Source organism: Cajanus cajan, chromosome 1 (genome assembly GCF_000230855.2).
Source record: "Cajanus cajan strain Asha chromosome 1, NIPB_CcT2T_4, whole genome shotgun sequence".
Classification (NCBI taxonomy): Eukaryota; Viridiplantae; Streptophyta; class Magnoliopsida; order Fabales; family Fabaceae; genus Cajanus; species Cajanus cajan.
In genome coordinates, this window is record NC_138517.1 from 12,380,828 (window position 1) to 12,401,496 (window position 20,669).

Consider the following 20,669-nt stretch of genomic DNA (forward strand, 5'->3'; position numbering starts at 1 on the left):
GTTTACTCTAGGGTAAGTCTACCTAGACTTATTCCGTTCAATAACTCATGTTTTACATCAAATTTCAATGATCCAACCGTTGAATTTAAAGTTCTTAATCCATAGATCAAATTTACAAATTTTTAAAAAAAAATTGAAAATCATGTAATACTTCATTTCATTAATTCAAATTGACGGATGATCATAAAATCATTTTATACATTGATTTGAATTAATGAAATGAAGTATCAAATAATTTTTAATTTTTTTTTAAATTTGTAAATTTAATCTATACACACAAATATATAAATTAAAAAATTAAAGTTAAGTTTTAAATTTTATAAATATTAAAATATAAATTAATTATGTCAATTAAATAATTTAAATTATAGCGATAACTAAGTAATAAACTTCAAAGTATACATTTAATTTAATTCTTAAATTTTTTTATTCATAAGTTCTTTCTTATTTATTATTTTTTATATATTATTTATTTTATAATATAATTATTAAGTTATAATTTAATTTATTTAAAATGTATAAATAAATTAATATTTAAAAGAATGTGATGTGTCCCCATAGATTTATTCGAACTCAACAAAACTTCTTTAAAAAAGGGATAGATTTTAAAAATATAAACTCACCTATTTAAAACTCGAACCCGTCCCACCTTTTATGGAACGGGGACGAAGAGAGCAAAACTCGCCCCTGACTTGCCACGTAGGCATCCTTAATTCCAATCAAATTGCACCATCATGGCCTTTTAAAAAATTAAATACCATATTTACCCTTATTTCAAACTAGTAGTCGTACCCACCAAATGTAATCTAGTTCGATCGTACGAGATAATTGTTCTTGGAGAATTATCATTTTCGTCTACCAAAATTTTTCGTAAGACAATTGTGTAAAAAACTAAAAATGAAAGTAACGAAGCCATATTTGAATATAGTTTATAAGCTATAGTGGTAGGTTACAGGCTGAGAGACAATTATGATCTCAGCCAAGAACTACCAGGAAAGAATCATATGTCGAAGATATAAAAAGCTTATCAGTATTTGCAACTTAATCAAGATGAAAAGATATTTTTAGATAATATTTATTACATCATCTTAATTGAGATCGAATATTGACTTAAGCATTGAGATGTGCAAGTTTTCTCTTTGGTAAGCAAAACTAAAGACCATGAATTCGTGGATAAGGAACACGATGGAGGAGAAGAAAAATACTATATAATATCCTCATGTAAGTACATAAGGTCTTGTTAGAGTATATATATATATATATATATATATATATATATATATATATATATATATATATATATATATTAATAGATAAGTCTTTAAAAGTCATTATAGATTATAAGTTTATTTAGACATTTTTTCTATAAAAAAAGGAAGAAAATGAAAGAAGTACTTTTTAGAAACTAAAATTAGGTTATGCAAAAAGTTATTTTATAAATTTTGGAAAAACTATATGAAGAACCAAATTAGTTTATGTATAAACTACTTTTAACTTGTGGAGAAGTTTTGTTTTTTTTTTTTTGCTAGTTTTTCCTCCTAAAAGTATTTTTGAAGGATTTTATGCAAAGAGAACCTATATCCAAATAACTCTAAAACTCTCAATATTTATATGACATATGAGTAACTACTTCGATGTTCTCTTATAGTTACTTATATTTTTTTAATGTTACTCCAACTTGAAATTTGTATAAGAAAAATAATTTCAGTTCCACTTAAAATGACTTGTTAATATATAATAATCACACTACTAAAAATGTGTAATGAATATATTTTAAAAATTAAATGAAGGGCAGTAAAAAAAATAAATCACGAAATCAAATATAAAATGTATGAATAAATTATTTAAGAAAAATTAATTTAAAAATAATTTTATTGTTAAAAAGTTATAAATTACTATAAAAAAAATTGAATTCTATATCGTTTTTTTAATTTTATATTTTAAATGATTTTAAAATTTAAAAAACAGGTCAAACATTATCTAGTGTTATCTTATAAAATTCTTTTGATTAGTCTAATTAAGAATACAGTGAAAGGTAATAGTAATCTACAGACGATTAAAAAAAGGTTATACATATTTATTTTATGAAAATAAAAATTACGACAAGCAATATTTTTAATATATAAATTATATTTCAAAATTAAAAATAATAATTTAAATTATGATATAAATATATTTTAACTATTGACGATTTAAAAATATTAAAATTGATTGTAACAATAAAAAGTATAAAAAAAAAAGTCATTGGATTAAAATACATACATAATCAAGAAGAACAGTTATTTGAATATAGATAAATGTGGGCATAGTTCGAGATGGTTATGAGGTTTTTTTTTTTTCGGATTTCAAATACAGTATGTACATTCTAATTTAAGGACTAAATAATGCTTGGTAGATGGTAATTTTAATTTAACTATTAGTTTCAATACAACTTGTTTCGGTATACAACTGTATTGAAGAAAAACTTTGACGTCATAATCATCTTATTTAAGTTAAGAGAGGTATTTAAGTTAAGGGAGGTGTATTGGATTAGTATTTTAAAAGATTTTTTTAGTTAAAAAAAAGTCCTGTGAATTTTAACAGATTTTGCAGGATTTTTATGACTTTTAAGATTTTGTAGGATTCCACAAGACTTTCAATCAGAATTTTAATGGATTCTACAAGACTTTTAAGTTAGGATTTTAATGGATTCTGCAAGACTTTGTGAACTTTTCAAAATTTTGTAGATTTTTGACATACGATAAGAGTTCAAGATTTTTTTTCAAACATTCAAATTTAAAAAGAGTCAAAGACAAAAATAATTAAAAAAAAATATTTGGATAAATAATAATAATAATTCTTCTTAATATCATGTCCTTCTAAATAGCATTCATCCACATATCCATATCTATATCAGTCCTCCAAGTATTAGCATATTATCGCTCTTGCTCCTTAGTTTTAATAATAGACTCAAAATTATGATTTTCATTAATCGATAATGTTGAAGATGAAGGTTCGTCCACCACTCCAATTGAAAATTCATTATAATGACATTTTTTACAAAGAAAGTTATGTAGTGTTGCACATGCTAAAAATTATTCTAAACAACATTTAAATTTTTTTTTAATTTGTGATTTAAAATATTTTGTTTATAAATTTATAAATGATTAAAAATATAGTGGGTCAACTACCCTACTCTATTATAACTAAATATGTCCCTTCATTTTATATTGGTATTTGAGTGAAAGTTTGTCTTTCATACACTTTTATTCATTTAAAATATCTTAGAAATTTACAAACATCAATTAGGAGAAAAAAATCTGAAATTTGTTACAGGTACAAAATAATTTTTTTTAATTTTTTAATTGCTTTCAATTATTCACTCATGAAGAAATATTTTTAGTATTGAATTCTAAGATACTGTAATGTCTTATGTTAATTTTTTTTTAAATATAAAAAATCCTAATTTCAAAATATAAAAATTAAAAAATAAAATTCATAGTAAAAAAAAGTAAAATAAAATAATTGTTGAGTCATAAAAGGGGAAGGATAATAGTAACAAATTCAAGAGAGGGAGAGAGATCGCAATTTTTGTGCTGAGAGGGTTCTTTGCCCAACTAAGATCCATTATTATCCCATTTTACTCACATAAACCCTAACTCAAATTCATCTTATATATATATATATATATATATATATATATATATATATATATTGTTCTAATAAATCTATTGATCACAAGGTCTTGAAGATCTACAATTGATTATGGAGATCATGATATCAATTTTAGCTTTCACCCTTTCCATTTTCTTGACACATATTATAAAAAAGTTACTACTTAAAAGTTAAAATTTCAAACGTTTTCTATGTTATATAACTGAGGAACAATCTCAATTAAATAAAGTAAAATAGAGCAAGTCAATTAAAGAGAACGGAGAGAAAAATAGAGCAAGTCAATGACACTATCATTTACGTATAAAAGTTTCACCAAATAGGGGAAACGAAATGGAAATAGTAGTACAATATTATATATGAACAATAGTGCAGTATTATTAGCAAGAGAAAAAAATGGAGAAGACATGAGCATAGAAAAAAAAAGATGAAAAGTCACTTCAAACAATCCTCCAAAATCTGATGGGTTTAGATGAGATTGTTTTATGAATTTGGTATTTATAATATCACTTCAAAATCCCTTCAAAATCCTTATAATACAACAATCCTTTAAATTCCCGATATTTTTTAATACCAATGAATTATTTTTAAGTTGTAAAAAGTCTCAAATGAATACCAATGAATTTTAATGGACTCTTAAAAAAGTCTTGAAAATTCATATTGAATACCACTAGATTGTTTTTAAGTGACATAAAATCTTGATCTAATATCAATGAACTTTTTTACTTAAAAAAAATCTTTTAAAATCCTATGAAATCTTGAACTAATACACTCCCTAAGTAAGGATGCATTTGTATATTATATATATATATATATATATATATATATATATATATTAATACACTCTGATGTATATTGTATTATTAATTTATCATGTAATCATGAAATTGGTATAAGGTATGTATAATTAAAAGTATTGACTAATTTTTACTAGGATCATAAGTGTATAAGATAAGTACTTCTTTTTCAACATAGTTTATTTCATATTTAAAATTAAGATTTGAACCCCAAACAATTTAGTTAAAAAAATCATCAAAGGACAAGTACAACTAATAAAAAATTAGAATTTCTAATAAATTTTAGGTAATAGTATAGTGTGTTCAAAAAAGCATGTAAAAAATGTTTTTTTAAGCACTTATTATATTTTACAATACACTTAATGGTCATTTTTTGTTAAAAATAATATATATATATATATATATATATATATATATATATAAAATCAATGTTCCTTATTCCCATTAGAAGTATTTGCAAAGTAATTTTTTTTTGCATAAAGATCAATAAAGTTGATTTTTGTCTCTTTTAATAAAGTTATTAGTCAATATATCATGTCAACTCTTAATATATCATATTAATTAGGGATCACAAAGTGAGTTTCAACTTGCTGGAACAATTTAGTTTACCATGGGTTCAGGTCTGATCAGAAAATAAAAATGTCTATCAACTTTTTACTAAATTTCAGTGCGACTCACTTAGCCTGTGAATCAAATGAATTTGAATCTAAATGAGTCGAGTTTACCCATTTAACCCATTACAATTAATATATATATACACACACTTTTATATTTTACGTAGTTGTTATTTAAAATTTTGATTGATATTTTTCTTTGTATTTTTATTTGAATCAATGATTAACTTGATTTCTTGATAGAAAAAATTAGAACTATATTTTATTTATTAAAAACATAAACATGCAACTAATATTTTTGTCTTATTTTTTATTTTTAAAAATCTAGTGAGTCAATTCACGTTACCTAACCCACCAACTTCTAATGGGTCAAACTAGGTTAGAACTTTGCTGACTCGTCACAAAGTGAATTGGGATGAGCTAGCTTTTTTAAAGCACTAGCTCGTGATGAGTCAATTCGAATGAACTGAATTGGATCACTTTGACACCTCTAATATCAATTAACAATATCAGATGATCAATTAACGAGTAGTAAACTATGTAAAATTTTAAAAGCTAAGTTAAAAAATTCATCAAATCATAAAATATGAATAATAAGAAAATGCAATAAACCTAAATGTTTCATGCCCTTGTTTTCTGCTAAAACATGTTTCCATTTAAGGAGGTGGGAATTCAACTTGCTTGCATTATGAAGAAAAACTATATTACTTGCATTAGTTCACCCAAAATCTCTAGTCAAACTTCATTTTTCCTATCATACTTGTTCTTTTTATTTTTCTCAAGTAAGAAAGTCTAAACTCTTATGAAAGTTGGTTAAGAATCTAACTCAGTTTTGCAAAATTAACTTATAAGATGAGAATTATTTCTCACTTATACACTAATTCTTCAAATCACAATAAATCACAACTTTGATCATCTTACTTTAAAAGGATTCACAATTTTTTGGTTAACAGTGATATTGGTAAAAAAAAAAATATATATTCATTGCTAGAGATAAAAATTAATCTTTATCCGAGACTGTAAATGATCACACAATAAATATTATTTTCTAAACACAATTTATTTCATATCCAAAATTAAAAAACAAAACCTATTTTACAATTTAAATCAAGTCAAATGATTCATATCAAACAATGAAAGAGTATATTTGAATAATTGAAATCATGTAACTAAATCATGTTAAATGATACAAGTCAAATGATTCGAATCAAACAATGAAATAGTATTTGGTCAAAATTATCATTTGAATAATTGGAATCATGTAACTTAGATCCAAAATCACACTCCATTGATTCAAGACATTATAACTTTTGATTTGTTGTGCGATTCTATGTAGGTAAGACCAGGGATAAGAATGGGTAGAGTTTGAATATGATCCTATAATATTTGTATTTAAAAATAATACTTATATTCAGTTTCATGTAACAATTTTGATCTTCATTTCGTACCCATTGGGTACCTAGGTCCCTGTAGTCACACTTGCGATCAATACTTTACTTATACAAGGTTAATTATAATAAATTAATAAAAAAAAATAATTAAAACAATATGTTTTTAAATAATCGAAACATAATCTTAAAAATAAACATATATAATATTAAAAACAAACAAATATAACATTAGTTTGTTCAAACCCGAGGCATAAATAAATATTACAAGGACAATCATTTAACTTAGTAATTGTTAAAATTAATATTTCAATCTTTAATAAAAACTCTTATTATAGTTGAATGTTATATGCCGACAATATTATCTAACATTTGCCAAAAACGCAATATTGAAATTGATTAACTTATAATTAATTATACATAATAAAAATTTTATTAGAAAAAAAGTATGTAAGATATTTCATCTCATCATAAAAATTATTTTCATATTTTTGCAAATGTTTATCTCCCAATTGATGGATTTATGCAAATTGTGAAACTCAAACTCATATAATCACACAAAGGTAAAGAACGACGCTATAGAGTCATAATTCATGAAGAGAATGAGATTAAATATAGGATTTCTGTATAATATTAGAGAATTGTACTATTAGTCTTAAAAGTAAACAATATAATTAGTTTTCATCTAAATGTGTATGTATTTAAGTAATATATATTATTTATTTAATTATACTAATATATAATAGGGGCGAGGTGAGTACTATAATATTCAAAACCGAATTCATATCCGCACAATTTTGTAGGTAATAATATCCTATCCTAAAATTGTAAGTAAATACTCGTCCCACTTATAGATATTTTTGTGGATATATGTAGTGTCTATGTATACTTTGCCATCTCTAGGTAAAATAGCTTGACGCGGATTGGAAAAAAAAACATATCAATTTTTTATGATATGTAAAGAGAAACAATTCTATTTTTTTTAAGCAATGTTATATGTAAAATAAAAATTATAAAAACAACTTGCACAATTTACAATATTATTTTTATGTCTACTTTTCCCCAACATTTATTATAAAGAGATAAACACAAAAGTGATATTATACAAATTTTATTATAAATATAATATTATTTTATTTTTATGAATAGGAAAGAAAAGAGAAGAAAACAAATTACAAAAGTCTCGTTGCATGAGCTAATAAAGCGTTCCGATGAGGATTGCCAAACATGAAGCTACGTTTGAATATCCGATTAGCCTTTGATCCTTGGAAAGTTTGTTGAATGTCATTAAAAAGCACCTTTGTCTGGTGTAGAACTAGCCAATGCTTTTTATGGTGTATCAACTACTCTATATCTATATTAAAGGTATTAAAGAATAACCTATATTAAAGATGTTGATTCAAATTTTAATATTATAAGTATAACTTTTTTGTAAAAAAAATTCTATAAATATAAAATCAATTATCAATCTTATTAAAAGAAATTATGTATAATAGTATACATTTTTTTATTTTGTTATAATGGTTGATATTATGTCATTGATATGAATATTTTTATACAAATTTTATAATATTGTCCACACAATCATTATATATATATATATATATATATATATATATATATATATATATATATATAATTTAGTCCATTTGTCCATTCTTTTCACTTGTTTTGTATGAGAAGTGGAGATGGAAAAAAATCTAATTTTCCCGCCTTGAAAAAATTCAATCATTCATTAACCAAACTAGGACTTTCTCATATGCGACTTCAATTCATGTAAGCTTCATTGCATTCTTTTTTTTATTTATTTCAATTTTGTGTTCTATTATTTTTCACCTATGTTTGGACATTGGGCATAGCTCATTGCATTGAATGATGTTGTTACCTATTTATAGGTTAAATTCTATATCACACTAAGCTATGCACTTATAGAACCAAGAGCTTGCATGAATTATTCTTAATGGAAAACAAATAATTCAAGTATCATAGTTTCGGACAAGTTCAAGAAAGACTGTTTACATTTACAAAAAAAAAATGACAAATTAAGGAACTTCAATCACACCTAAGTGTCAAACAAAATAAATATCATTAACCAAAAAATGCTTATCCAACCATCCGTTGTTTTTTTACTTCTTTTCTTTTTATTATCTCTTACTTAACAATTTCCTGTTTCTACCTATTCTTTAGCTATAATCTAACATTGATAAGGGACTTATTCCCTATACATCAGTTTTGCATATTGAACCTCAACTTTTATGGGAAAAGAATGTTATGATTGTAGTTCATAGGAATTCATTATCATGTATCTTGACAAATTAGTTTTCTGATAGATGATTGTAATGTTTCGATTTATCTTGGGCTCTTAACTAAGTTTGCATACAACACCATATAGTCATTTTTTTTATTATTTGTTTCAATCTCAACAATTTTTCAACTTATTTCATGTCGTGAATTTAGACCTGAATTCTTATTTTCATATAGGGGAGATTCAATAGGAGGGATATGACTTATTAAAAAATTAGTTTATCCTTTTATTAGGATATGCAATTTATATTAAGGATATGGGTTAATTAAGTTAGATTAGGTCGAACTTATTCTTTCTCACACTTAATCTGAATGTTTAATCGAATCATTTTTTAGAACTTAAATAAACTCAATCAAGACGCGAAAATATATGAGATAAGATTGAGTTGATTGACTATGTTAAATTATTAATTTTAACATTATGTATGAATAGTTAAATTGTAAAATATAAAAAAGTATAAAACTTAAATTAAGATATACTTTACAATATATATATATATATATATATTCAATCAAATAATTTCATTATAAATATAGTATCATATTTAAAAAAAAATATTAATAACTAAATAATTTTTATCATTAATGTTTAATAATTAAAAAATTTATACTTTTAAGAAAATATTATATATAAAATCATATTAGATAACTCAAAACGTAACTTAAACTCGGTGCTTAAAAATTTTAAGTAGTTCAAATTCACCTTAAACTAGTCCCACCTATGCATTCCATTCATTTGTAACATCATTTCCATTTAGGGCTCTTCAACTAAACTTTTAAACCATGGTTCATAAGATTAGTGCTTTGTTAGACACAAGCTAGTGTCATATTCTTGCATTTGTCCTAACAAGATTTTTTGTTACAGTAAGTGTTCTCTCTAAGAAGTGGAACCCTCTTAAGCACTTGGTTCTCTCTCTTTATTTTGACTTTGACTTAGAGTTTGGTATACAAATTTAAAAATGTTTTTGAGAGTTTTTTTTATAACAAAGAGTATTTTTATTTTTTTAGTAGAAAAACTCTCAAAACACTTCTAATTTTAACTAAAATCATAATTTGTTGAACTCCTTGGGATCACTAATATTGTGAGCTTGCAAATTATACATTTATTTTTTCCTAACAATGAAAATATTGATGGAGAGTTTAAAATCCTACACAAGTTTTGCAATCTAACCTATATTGAATTAGGTTATATATGGATAAACATGTTAGAAATGCTCAAGAATTCTCCCCAGCTTCAGAGTTTGGCTATTTATCAGGTTTGTCTAATTTAATATATTTTTTTTTCCACCCACATATTTTTACTAATTTTATGTTATTTGTATTGTTAGTGTTGTGGTATTGAAGATGGTTTGCAATTTCTACCATCTCTTAGTGAATGTACAATGTTGTTGCATACTATGTTTAGGGTAATAATGAACCAAAGAATCTAAAAAATAATTGAAACTTGATTTAATAATTAACTGAACTTGATTCATGAATCAAATTTGTTAAATTTAAGCTAAAAATTGAACTTGATAAAAAAAAATGAATTAGACAAAAGTTGTGCATAAATTAATTTGTTTAATTCATGAGTGGACTTGACATATAAATATATTATTTATGTAATTAATTTTCTATTTAGTTTTAGCTTATTAAAATTTGAAAAAAAAATTCAAATCTTAATTATAAATTAATAATAATAATAATAATAATAATAATAATAATAAATAAAAATAAAGGTAAACACTTTAAAATTTCACGATTAGATTTTTTATTAAAACAGTTGTCCAATAATAACATACACCGATAATAGGTGAACCATTTTGATATCTTTGGGAGGTCATCTTGATTTGTATTAATACCTGGTAACACCGCTGTCAATGGTATCGATGAAACTTATTTGACACGAAATTCAAGTGCCGTATAAATAGCTAACTGTTGTAAATTATCCAATAGATTACACTTGCAGGACAAAAAACGCTCAAATAAAATCTCTAAAACACCTACTCGAGTTCGAGTCCAAACAAATTCCACCAAGAAAATGATAGGGAAACCCAATAAAAAAAAATATATAAAAAAAAGCAAATATTTAAAGTATACTGTACAAAAAAAAAAAAAAAAAAAAAAAAAACTTAAACAAGATACGGCAATAACATGGCCAAGTTGTGTTAGTCATGCCTTCCAGCCGAAACCCATGTTATCATCAAGATCACTGTTAAACAAGGGGTTATCCGAGAACTCATGGCTAATATCTTGCAAATGCAGATTTTGTGGCATCTCAGATGTTCTCGAGTTGAATCCATTGTTGCCACCAGCTGCAGAAGAATCACCGTTTGAAACTGTTTTGAAGCTATTATTCCTTGAAACGGGACCATTGTTTCCTGAAACATTTGCAGAACCTCCTCCGCTTACTGTTGGAGTATGCCCCCCAAAAACCAATGCATTCTTCGCCATATTCCCATTTGCATTGGGTCCACCAAGAGGTTGTGGTTGCATTCCCCCATTGTTATTTGACATCTCCTGCAGCATTTGCTGGATCATTTGCTGCTGCTGTAGAGCTTGATTTCCTTGGGACCCCTGCGAAGCATTTTGTTGCAATAAACTATTTGCACTTAATGTGCGTTGTTGAAGGAGTTGCTGCTGCTGCTGTGGGGTTAGATGGGGACTTGGAAAACCACTACGAGGAGAATTCTGCATTGAACCTGGAATTAAAGCAGGGCCAGATCCCTGAAGAGCAGAAGAGGGACTCGGGCTTGAATTACTGAAAGAGGAACCTTCTCGCTGAAGTGAGCCAGGGCTGGAATTCGTAGAATTTTGCCTCATGAGAAGATTCTGGTAGTTGGTCAGTGCTAAAGCAGCTTGGGCTGACCCACTCAAAGCACCACGATTAACCATATTATGATTGTTGTTTATATGATTGTTAGATCCAGGATTCAATGCCATTAACTTATTAAGTGTGTTTCGATCAGTTGGCAGACCTTGAACATTTGCTATATGTTCCATTTCCTGCATCTTTTGCATCTGGAGCTTTGAGGCTGTTGCAAGTCGAGGATAGTTTTTCAAGCTCTCTACAGATAAATATGTTGGATCAATATACAAAGGCCAATGACAATATGAAAATATATTCCAAATGCCTAAAATAGAAACAGCTTCGTACAACTAAAGAATAGGAGTAAAGAGAAAAAGATGACACAAAAACCACAAGAAAATTACCGATTGCCCCAATTTTGTGCTCTGCACAGATATCTATTAGGTCTTTCATGCTATTGACAACCTCCGAAATCTGTCAAGTATTGCAGCAGGCAATTATAAGGATTGATAAAATATATAAAAAAAGAAATGAATATTTCTCTCTATACTACTCGACACTAAACAGAAACTTTAAACTGGAATTTAATAGCATACCTGCAGACATCTCACATATCTTTTAGAAAAGCCCAAGTCATTTAGAGATTGCAACTCCCAAATCTTCGCAAGCTGACGCCCAGCTGTCAATACCCTGATGCAAAACAAACATTATTTTAAGCATTAGTCCACACTCATTTTAGTTGTTAACTGATACCATCCTTCCCCCCACCAAACAAATCAATAAACACAATAAATATACTTTTCTTAATAATTGAACTAGTAAATGTCAAAGACTGGTTTAACCCAACATTTTATAACCTAGCGAAGTTTATAAAAGACCCAACAAAAGAAAATGGGGTTTTCTTATGGTGACAACAAGAGAATATGGTTAACAAAAAACAAGCAATATCTCAAATTCTAATATGTTTAAGATAGTTTTGAATAACATCCTGGTCAAAATTTGACTACATGACTTAAAATTCTCTGTATGTAAAAAACAAAAAAAGATTTCTGTAAAGCACCAAAATACAAGAAGGTATCCCAACAAAGGAAAATCTTATACTACAACATCCCATAAGGTGTGTAGTCAAGAGATACATATCAACTAAGATTTAATAAATACACCAATCACTAAGGGAAAAAAATACATTAACTTACATGTTGCTGTTAGTTTGTAAGTCTTGCTGAGAAACCCCATCCGCCCCACTTTCAGCGATTGTACTCTGGCATTTTTGAGCTACCTGAACTAATTGGTTGACCTACAAAAGTGTGAATTATATAAATTAGCGTCCAAAACAATACACCTACAAAGCCATACCAATTAACTTTCCTTCAGACAGTTGAGCATTATTTTGAGGCCTTCAAACACCTAGTACCTTATGGGTAATAATTAACACCTTAAATTCCTTGATCACCAGATCCACTTCATAAAATAAGAAAGTTTACTTAACGCACACCAATTTCCATACCCAAATGTCCATATTAGTATATTACTACTATCACCACTCAGCGATTATCATGGGTGCATACAATCATGAGAAATATGATGCAAAGAATACAAACAAACAAGGAGCTAGTCATACAATCATTTAAGCATACAAAATTTTTTCTGCAGAAGTATTCCAAACATGCAAAGTAAACCAAAATAGACCCAACTGTCAATTACAACCAGAAATATTCTGCCAAATAGCACTATCATCTATTCAAACCATGGTAGTAAGTATCGCACGATTCGCGATACGTATCGTACGATACGATACGATACAGAGCCTCCGCGATTCGAATCGCATGTAGAATCGTTTTTGATTACGAATCGTATGCGAATCGCTTGAATCGTGTTCGGAATCGGAAAATCGCGATTCATAGGAGAAATCGCACGATTCTGAACATTTTGGGTCACCCCCGAAACCGGGTCGGGTCACGCACGACCCGGTTCTAAAAACCCTAAAAAAATGATTTTTTAAAAAAAAAAAAAACGAAATGAGACAGAAACTCCCGCTTAGACTCCCTGTACATGACCCACTTAGTGGGTTTCACTTTTTGTGGTCCATTTGCGTGGTCCAACTTCTCTGCTTCGTTTGTTTGGGTTGCTGTTCGTGGTCCAAGGTAAGGGCTTCCTTCTTGTTGCTGATTGGGTTGCTCTTGTTGCTGCTTGGGTTGCTGTTCGTGGTCCAAGACTCCAAGGTAAGGGCTTCCTTCTTGTTGCTGTTTGGGTTGCTGTTTGTGGTCCATTCCTTCACTTGTTCTCTCTTTTTTTCTTTGTTATTCCCTCTACAACTTCCCTCTCTTGCTGCTGTCTAAGTTTCTATTTATTGGTACTTGGTAGGCCATTAAAAAATGGGTCATTCAAAAAGAGAGCCGGATATCACTTGGAACTATTGTGATAGTATCCCTCCAAATAGACTCAAAGTAAAATGTAAGTTTTGTTCTCATGTTTGTTGGGGTGGTATTTCAAGGATGAAACATCATCTTGCGGGAACAAAGGAAAATGTGATTGCTTGCACAAGTGTTCCGGATGATGTGAAGGAAATATTTGTCAAGCTCTTGGAAACTAAAGATAAAAAGAAAGAGGATTGCTTGAATATAGAGAATGGGACAGTAAAAGGAAAAGAGGGAACATTTCAAATTTTCCAACAAAAGACAATGAATGAAGTTTGTAAAGATAGGGAATTTGTGATTCAAGAAATTTGTAAATGCATTTATGGTAATGCATTACCATTTAATTTGGTAAGGAGTCCTCTTTTTATTCAAATGTTGAAGGTTGTTGGAGAATATGGGAGAGGTTTGAAGCCACCAACTTATCATGAGGTGAGGGTTTCTTTTTTGAAGAAAGCTGTTGACAACATCCAAAAAAGCTTAGAGAAATATAGAAGTGATTGGGAGAAATGGGGATGCACCTTGATGTGTGATGGTTGGACGGATGGAAAAGGAAGATCACTCACTAATTTTCTTGTTAACAGTCCAAGTGGGACTGTTTTTTTGAAATCTATTGATACTAGTGATGTGATAAAGGATGGGAAAAAAATGTTTGAATTGTTAGACAACATTGTTGAAGAAATTGGGGAGGAGCATGTAGTCCAAGTTGTGACGGATGGGGCTTCTAATCTTGTGGCTGCTGGACAAATGTTAATGGAGAAGAGAACCAAACTATTTTGGTCCCCATGTGCAGCCCATTGCCTTGATCTAATCCTTGAGGACATTGGAGAGCTTCCGGTATTCTATAATACCATTGCTAATGCAAAGAAGATTACTACCTACATATATAGGCATACATGGGTCCTTAATTTGTATAGACAATATTCCAATGGAGGGGAATTAGCAAGACCAGCTGTGACAAGATTTGCAACTTCTTATCTTACACTAAATTGCATTAAACAACAAAAGAATGCTCTTAGATCAATGTTTGCATCGGAGGAATGGGCTACTAGTCCACATGCTAGTAAAAGTGAGGCTAAGCAAGTCATGAACCTAGTGTTGAGTGATGATAGATTTTGGAGATCAATTACATATTGTCTAAAGTGCGTGATTCCACTTGTGAAAGTGTTAAGGCTTGTAGATGGTGATTCAAAGCCAGCCTCACCATACATTTATGAAGCAATGGATAGGGCTAAAGAGAAAATTGCTCAAAACTTTCAAATGCAAGAGTCAAGGTATAAAAAAGTGTGGAAGATTATTGACACTAGGTGGAATCTGCAGCTTCATAGGCCTCTTCATGCAGCTGCCTATTATCTCAATCCTAGGTAAATTATTTAAAAATAATTATCATTTTAAGAACTACTATTTTCTTTGTGCCTAGTAGCTAAGTTATTTCTTATTTGGTTAGGTATCATTATGACAAGAACTTCAATCCGGATAGTGAAGTGTTAATTGGTTTATATGAAACCTTTCAAAGAATGGTTCCGGATATAAGGACAAGAGTTATAATAGATCAACAACTTGAAAAGTTTAAGGGAGCTAAGGAGATCTTTGGAATGGACATGGCAATAGCTACTAGAGATAAGAAACAACCGGGTATCCCTTTAATTTTTACTCTTTATTAATATCATAAACATAATACATAATAATTAATAACTACATTTGTAAAATAAATACATTTTTTTTTGTAGCTCTTTGGTGGGAGAGTTACGGTGGAAGAGGTAAAGAGTTACAAAAGGTGGCCATGAGAATTTTGAGTCTTACATGTAGTGCCACGGGATGTGAGAGAAATTGGAGTACATTTGACCAAGTGCATACTAAGAGAAGAAATCGATTGGAGCAACAAAGATTAAATGCACTTGTATATGTCAAATATAATCTTCAACTTGAGATGAGGCAAAATAGTAGAGAAGAGAATGGAGATACCTATGATCCCATATGTTTGTCAGATATTGAATCCGATGATGAATGGATCACCGAAAAGGAGAATCCTTGCTTGCCTATTGATGCCTCATGGATGGATGTACATGAGTGCTTTGGTGTTGATGAGGGAGCTCCAAAGAAGAAAAGAAAGAGAGGTAATTATTTATATTTAAAAGTTAGTTTAGAACTTGGAAGTTGGAATTAGAACTAGACCTTATTATTTTCTTATTTCTTTTGATTACATAGGTCCAAGAAACTTGAATGCCAAGATTGGTAAGGGAAAATCAATAATAGAAGATGAGGATGAAATTGAAGATAATGAAGAAGAAGAACTTTTGATATTAGAAGATGAAGATGACTTGAGTGATGTAGATCTTGGGGTTGGGGATGATGAATGATCTTGGATAGGGGCATTTTGTATAGATTTTTTGAGGCCATATGACTGAATTTGTGTGGCAGAATTTGTGTGGCAGTAGCACCACTTGTTGCTGAGTTTATGCTGCAACAACACTAATATTTTTTTTGGGTAGCTATATTGCTGAATTAGAATAGCAATCAGTCCTTGGTATATGCATATATTTAGCAACAACAATGATTTTTTTTGGAGGCTTTGTTGTTGAACTGTGCAGTCATTTCTTTTGGCTTTGAGACTGTTTTTATTTGTATAATTGTATCTTTGTTTGTATTGAAGTTTATATGTTACTAATTACTATATATTTATGTATGACTTCATTTTTATATGTCTTGTATGCATATATATACACTATGTTTTTATTGATCATGAATCTTACGATTCACGATACGATTCGATTCACGATTCAAAAAATAAGCCTTCCGATACATTATTTGTATCTCGATTCAACTACCATGATTCAAACTATAAAGTAACAGAAAAAAATGGAATAGAGGAATCTAAAGAATGCTATGTCATACCTGAGGTGCAACCAGCCTTCGAGGAAGAAGTTCTTCATGGCGCCTTGCACAGAACTCCCAAGATAATATCTGTTCAAATTTAACAAGAATTTCAGGTCATTATAATAAAAAGATTCAAATAGAAAATATATTTAACTATCATAAAAATTTTGAAACCTTCAAGTCTTGAGTGAATATGATACGAAGTTGACCTTCACGAACAACACGAAGCTGCTCATATACACTCTCTTGAACTGCTTTTGCATATTCTAACATCATCGCACCTGAACGAGATCTAATTTCACGTGGCAAGTCCAGAAACAAAAGTTCATCAATCACTCCACTGCCAAATTTGATTTCATTAAGTCTAGGTAATACTTCATAAGTTGCCTCTGCAAACAAAATCCAGAATGGGCCTTAGATTACAAGATTTACATCATCAAGAATTTAAAGATATAACATACTAATCATCTCATTAACAGGTGCATCCAATGTTACAAGATGTGCATCTTCAACTATTACCGACTGAGATTCACTCAGTTATATTACATTTGATTATTATTGATCACATTTTAGTTCAATTATTTAGTCTAACTTTCAAGTTTAAACTAAAGCTACAATTAGGAATGCGATCACTGGTTACTGGGTCAGCACTGACTGGCACTGGATACAAGTCATCGAGAAAGTTAAACAAAATTAAATACAAATCAGAATTATAGAAAGAAATTAAAATTTCCACAATCATATACTAGAGAATAACAACATAAGGGCCACTTTGCTTTGGTTCAATTTGATAAAGCACCTTCTGTTCTCATTCATTACTTTCAAAAATATTTACAAATATGTCAATCTGTTTTCTCTCTTTCCTATTTTAGAATTTTTTTTGTAGGAAATAATGAAAACAACAACACTACTATTTACAGCTTCTTATACAAATTCTTTGAAAACAGGAAATAAAGTTAAAACAGTAGCATTTTTATAATTATTAATCAGAACAGTAAATGGAAACAGCATAAGTTTTCTCAAGCCATATATAGCCACAATATTTTCATTTTTCATATACTTACCAAATCCCTTTCCAGATTTAGAACCACATAAGTCACACTGCCATGCATCCTGAACAATGAAATATCCATGTCAGAGTATGTAATCATCAAAGATTCAAAAGCACCAACAGATTAAATGGGCAAAATGCAAAGTACTTACCATAGCTGCTTGGGGGAAGACACCAAGTGCATGATGTCCAACATTGCTATATAATGACAAGCACCACCGTTTCTTTGCACGAGGAGAGTAATATTCAGCAACAAATTTTCTCCAATAGGCAATAGTATTATCCTGAAGCAAACTTTATAATTCAATAACAGTTTAAACTAATCTAGAACTTTAAAATACCCAGAACATAAAACAAATGTGTTGAGATATAATATAATAAACTATAATGTTAAGTTCCTGAAATAAAAGCAGTAATCTAAAAAAGGAAAACAAAAATAAACAGATAATGAGTCTCAAATATATTTAACACTCAAGATAGATTATCACAAGCAGTAAATAAACAGAACTCACATTTGGCCGTTGCCTTTGATGATAGAGATACTGCATCAATCGACGGGCACATACCCCACTAACACCACTGTCATATGGATGCTTGACAGCAGGAGAGGGCTGCATCATTTGTTGCTGTAATTGCTGCCTCAATTGCATTTGTTGTTGTTGTTGTTGTTGTTGTTGTTGTTGTTGTTGTTGTTGTTGTTGTTGTTGTTGTTGTTGTTGTTGTTGTTGTTGTTGTTGCTGCTGCTGCTGCTGATGCAATTGTGCTCGCTGTAATTGTGGCATTGATTGAAACATTTGCTGTTGTCTCAGTCTCTGCTGCTGTTGAATCAAAGCTTGTAACTGAGGATTACGACCCTGAAATTGCATGGAATCTTGTCTCTGAAGAATCTGCTGAATAACCTGCTGCTGCATTATATCTTCCTGTTTGATATCCAGTCTAGGTTTCTTTGACATATGAGACATATTATTTGGATCTTGAATGAAAGATCCTGGGACTTGTGCACCCATTTGAAGGTGAGACGGACCAGTTTGAGATGCAGGCAAAGATGTAGCACTTGAAGCACCCTGCAGCTGCTGATTCTGCTGCAATTGTTGAACATTCTGTTCTTGATGAGAGCTCTGTTGTACTACAGAGGAACCATCAATCACTGATGACCCAGAGATATTATTTGAAGTAAATGACATAGGTGATGCAGGTAATCTTAAGTATGAATCTGTGTTAACACTGGCACTTCTCTGCAAATGGGGGCCACCAGAGAGAGCAGAATTTGCATCTGTGACTAAAGAACTGGCTCCGACACTAGGTGCTGAGTTTGCCACACTGTTCAAAATTGCATTGTTCATATCACCAGAAACCGGACCAAGGTTTGAACGACCAGCTCCTGGAACTGTGCTAGATGAGTTAACAAAAGATGAGCTCAAGTGAGAATTAACTACATTTTGTGACTGCCCATCCCCTTGAAAAAAAATTCCAGAATTTGATGATGATTGGGTTAACCCTCCTGCCACCCTGGAAGGTGTCATGGGAGGCATCCCCCCTTGGTGACTGGAGTCTAAGTAGCTCTCCAGGGCCAAACCTAACTGGTACTTTAAATATTCTCAAATAGCTGATGAACTCTATATAACAGACAGGATAGCGAACAAAACCCTGTTAGTATTTCTTCTATATCTCAAATATCCAAGCTTCAGTCTATCACACAACCTTTAAACAAATACAAAAAAGCCCGTTCAGCCAAATGCACCCAAAATTGTACTCACTTCTCAACACTGGACAATTGCTGAAATGAATCTAACAACAAGGAAAATAACATACATACATACATATTCAAAAGCACAAGGAAAACCCCAGCTATAAATAATAAAATTAAGTGATCAAACAAACCCTAATTTAGAAGCATCACTTTTTAAAACGCCAACAAATTCACAAATTAACAAACACCTCAATACCCTTTTCCGGGAAGAAATACCACAACCCAACAAGTTCACTCAATGAAACATATTTTAAAAGTCTTTACCTCCACAAAGGAGAGGATGTTACTTCAAAGAGAAAAGTGAGGCGACAGTTAACACTGTAATAAAATGCATGCTAATGGAAAACAATAAAGATGTCTAAAGTGAATCGGAACCCAAATCCGTATCTTATTAACATTAGAACAATAGTCTCCACGAAAAGATCAATAATTCAACATCAAGAAGAGGAAAAAACACCAAAATCCGCAGCTCATAATTCACACATTCCAAAAACCCAAAATCCAAAGCCACATTAAAAACCTAACTAAGAAACCGAAAAAAACGAAAGAGGAGCCCCAATTTAATTCCCAACATGCACAAAAATTCAGAAACATCAAAACCTGTGTCTTAACCCAAATACGATAATAAAGTCCCAACTCGCATCCCCAAACAACGGAAAAAGGCAAACCTTAAACCCAACACCGCAAAAATTGAAAGAAGAAAAAAATGAAACAAATAATTTATTACTCTCAACACAATTTTAAAATACAAAAAATTAACGGGTTCAAGATCGATCAGTGGCAGAAAAGTTGAAAAAAAAAAAAAAAAACAAATGAAGCTCGGAAAACAGTTCAGTATCAAAACGCATCGTTTAGAAACTACTTACAGCTAAACCGCGAGCTGGAAAAAGCGAAGCGTCGCTTTACGAAAACGTAATGAATTGAAATCACAGAGAATAAAAAAGAAAGAAGTGAGAGAGAGAAACAAGTGTTTTTATAACAGTCTGGGAGTGACCGCTTCTACCGGTCACGCGCTACAACGTTACCTGCAGTAAC

At 29.9% G+C, this 20,669-nt stretch overlaps 2 protein-coding genes across 4 annotated transcripts; one reads left to right on the forward strand and one right to left on the reverse strand.

Moving 5' to 3' along the window:
• Window positions 1–10,650: 10,650 nt before the first annotated feature.
• On the reverse strand, window positions 10,651–20,593 carry LOC109803720 (putative transcriptional regulator SLK2). Of its 3 annotated transcripts, none has more exons than XM_083075147.1 (10): window positions 20,501–20,593; window positions 18,397–19,585; window positions 18,037–18,168; window positions 17,898–17,946; window positions 17,008–17,222; window positions 16,852–16,920; window positions 12,739–12,839; window positions 12,139–12,232; window positions 11,947–12,016; window positions 10,651–11,801 (listed from the first exon to the last, which is right to left on the reverse strand). In XM_083075147.1, exons 2-10 carry the CDS (start codon window positions 19,414–19,416, stop codon window positions 10,906–10,908), a joined length of 2,646 nt encoding a protein of 881 aa, XP_082931273.1. In that variant the 5' UTR covers window positions 19,417–19,585; window positions 20,501–20,593; the 3' UTR covers window positions 10,651–10,905. The 3 variants fall into 3 exon arrangements, with proteins under 3 accessions (XP_082931273.1, XP_082931282.1, XP_082931279.1); XM_083075156.1 differs by having other exon boundaries at window positions 18,397–19,500; window positions 20,501–20,570; XM_083075153.1 differs by lacking the exon at window positions 20,501–20,593 and having other exon boundaries at window positions 18,397–20,428.
• Window positions 13,247–16,645, forward strand: LOC145958283 (uncharacterized). Its single transcript, XM_083075165.1, has 4 exons — window positions 13,247–15,320; window positions 15,404–15,591; window positions 15,687–16,073; window positions 16,165–16,645. The coding sequence occupies exons 1-4, from the start codon at window positions 13,918–13,920 to the stop codon at window positions 16,314–16,316; spliced, it is 2,130 nt and encodes a 709-aa protein (XP_082931291.1). The 5' UTR covers window positions 13,247–13,917; the 3' UTR covers window positions 16,317–16,645.
• Window positions 20,594–20,669: the final 76 nt, after the last annotated feature.

Bases quoted from the DNA above. Each gene is read 5' to 3' on its own strand.
- LOC109803720 (XM_083075147.1), bottom strand. From the start codon at position 19,416: ATGCCTCCCATGACACCTTCCAGGGTGGCAGGAGGGTTAACCCAATCA. The intron at 18,169-18,396 runs GTGAGTTCTGTT...AGTTTGCTTCAG, and splicing joins ATCAAAGGCAACGGCCAAAT to GATAATACTATTGCCTATTG. The intron at 12,840-16,851 runs GTATGACATAGC...ACACTTTTGTAG, and splicing joins GAAGGCTGGTTGCACCTCAG to GTCAACCAATTAGTTCAGGT.
- LOC145958283 (XM_083075165.1), top strand. From the start codon at position 13,918: ATGGGTCATTCAAAAAGAGAGCCGGATATCACTTGGAACTATTGTGAT. The intron at 15,321-15,403 runs GTAAATTATTTA...TTATTTGGTTAG, and splicing joins GCCTATTATCTCAATCCTAG to GTATCATTATGACAAGAACT. The intron at 16,074-16,164 runs GTAATTATTTAT...TTGATTACATAG, and splicing joins AAAGAAGAAAAGAAAGAGAG to GTCCAAGAAACTTGAATGCC.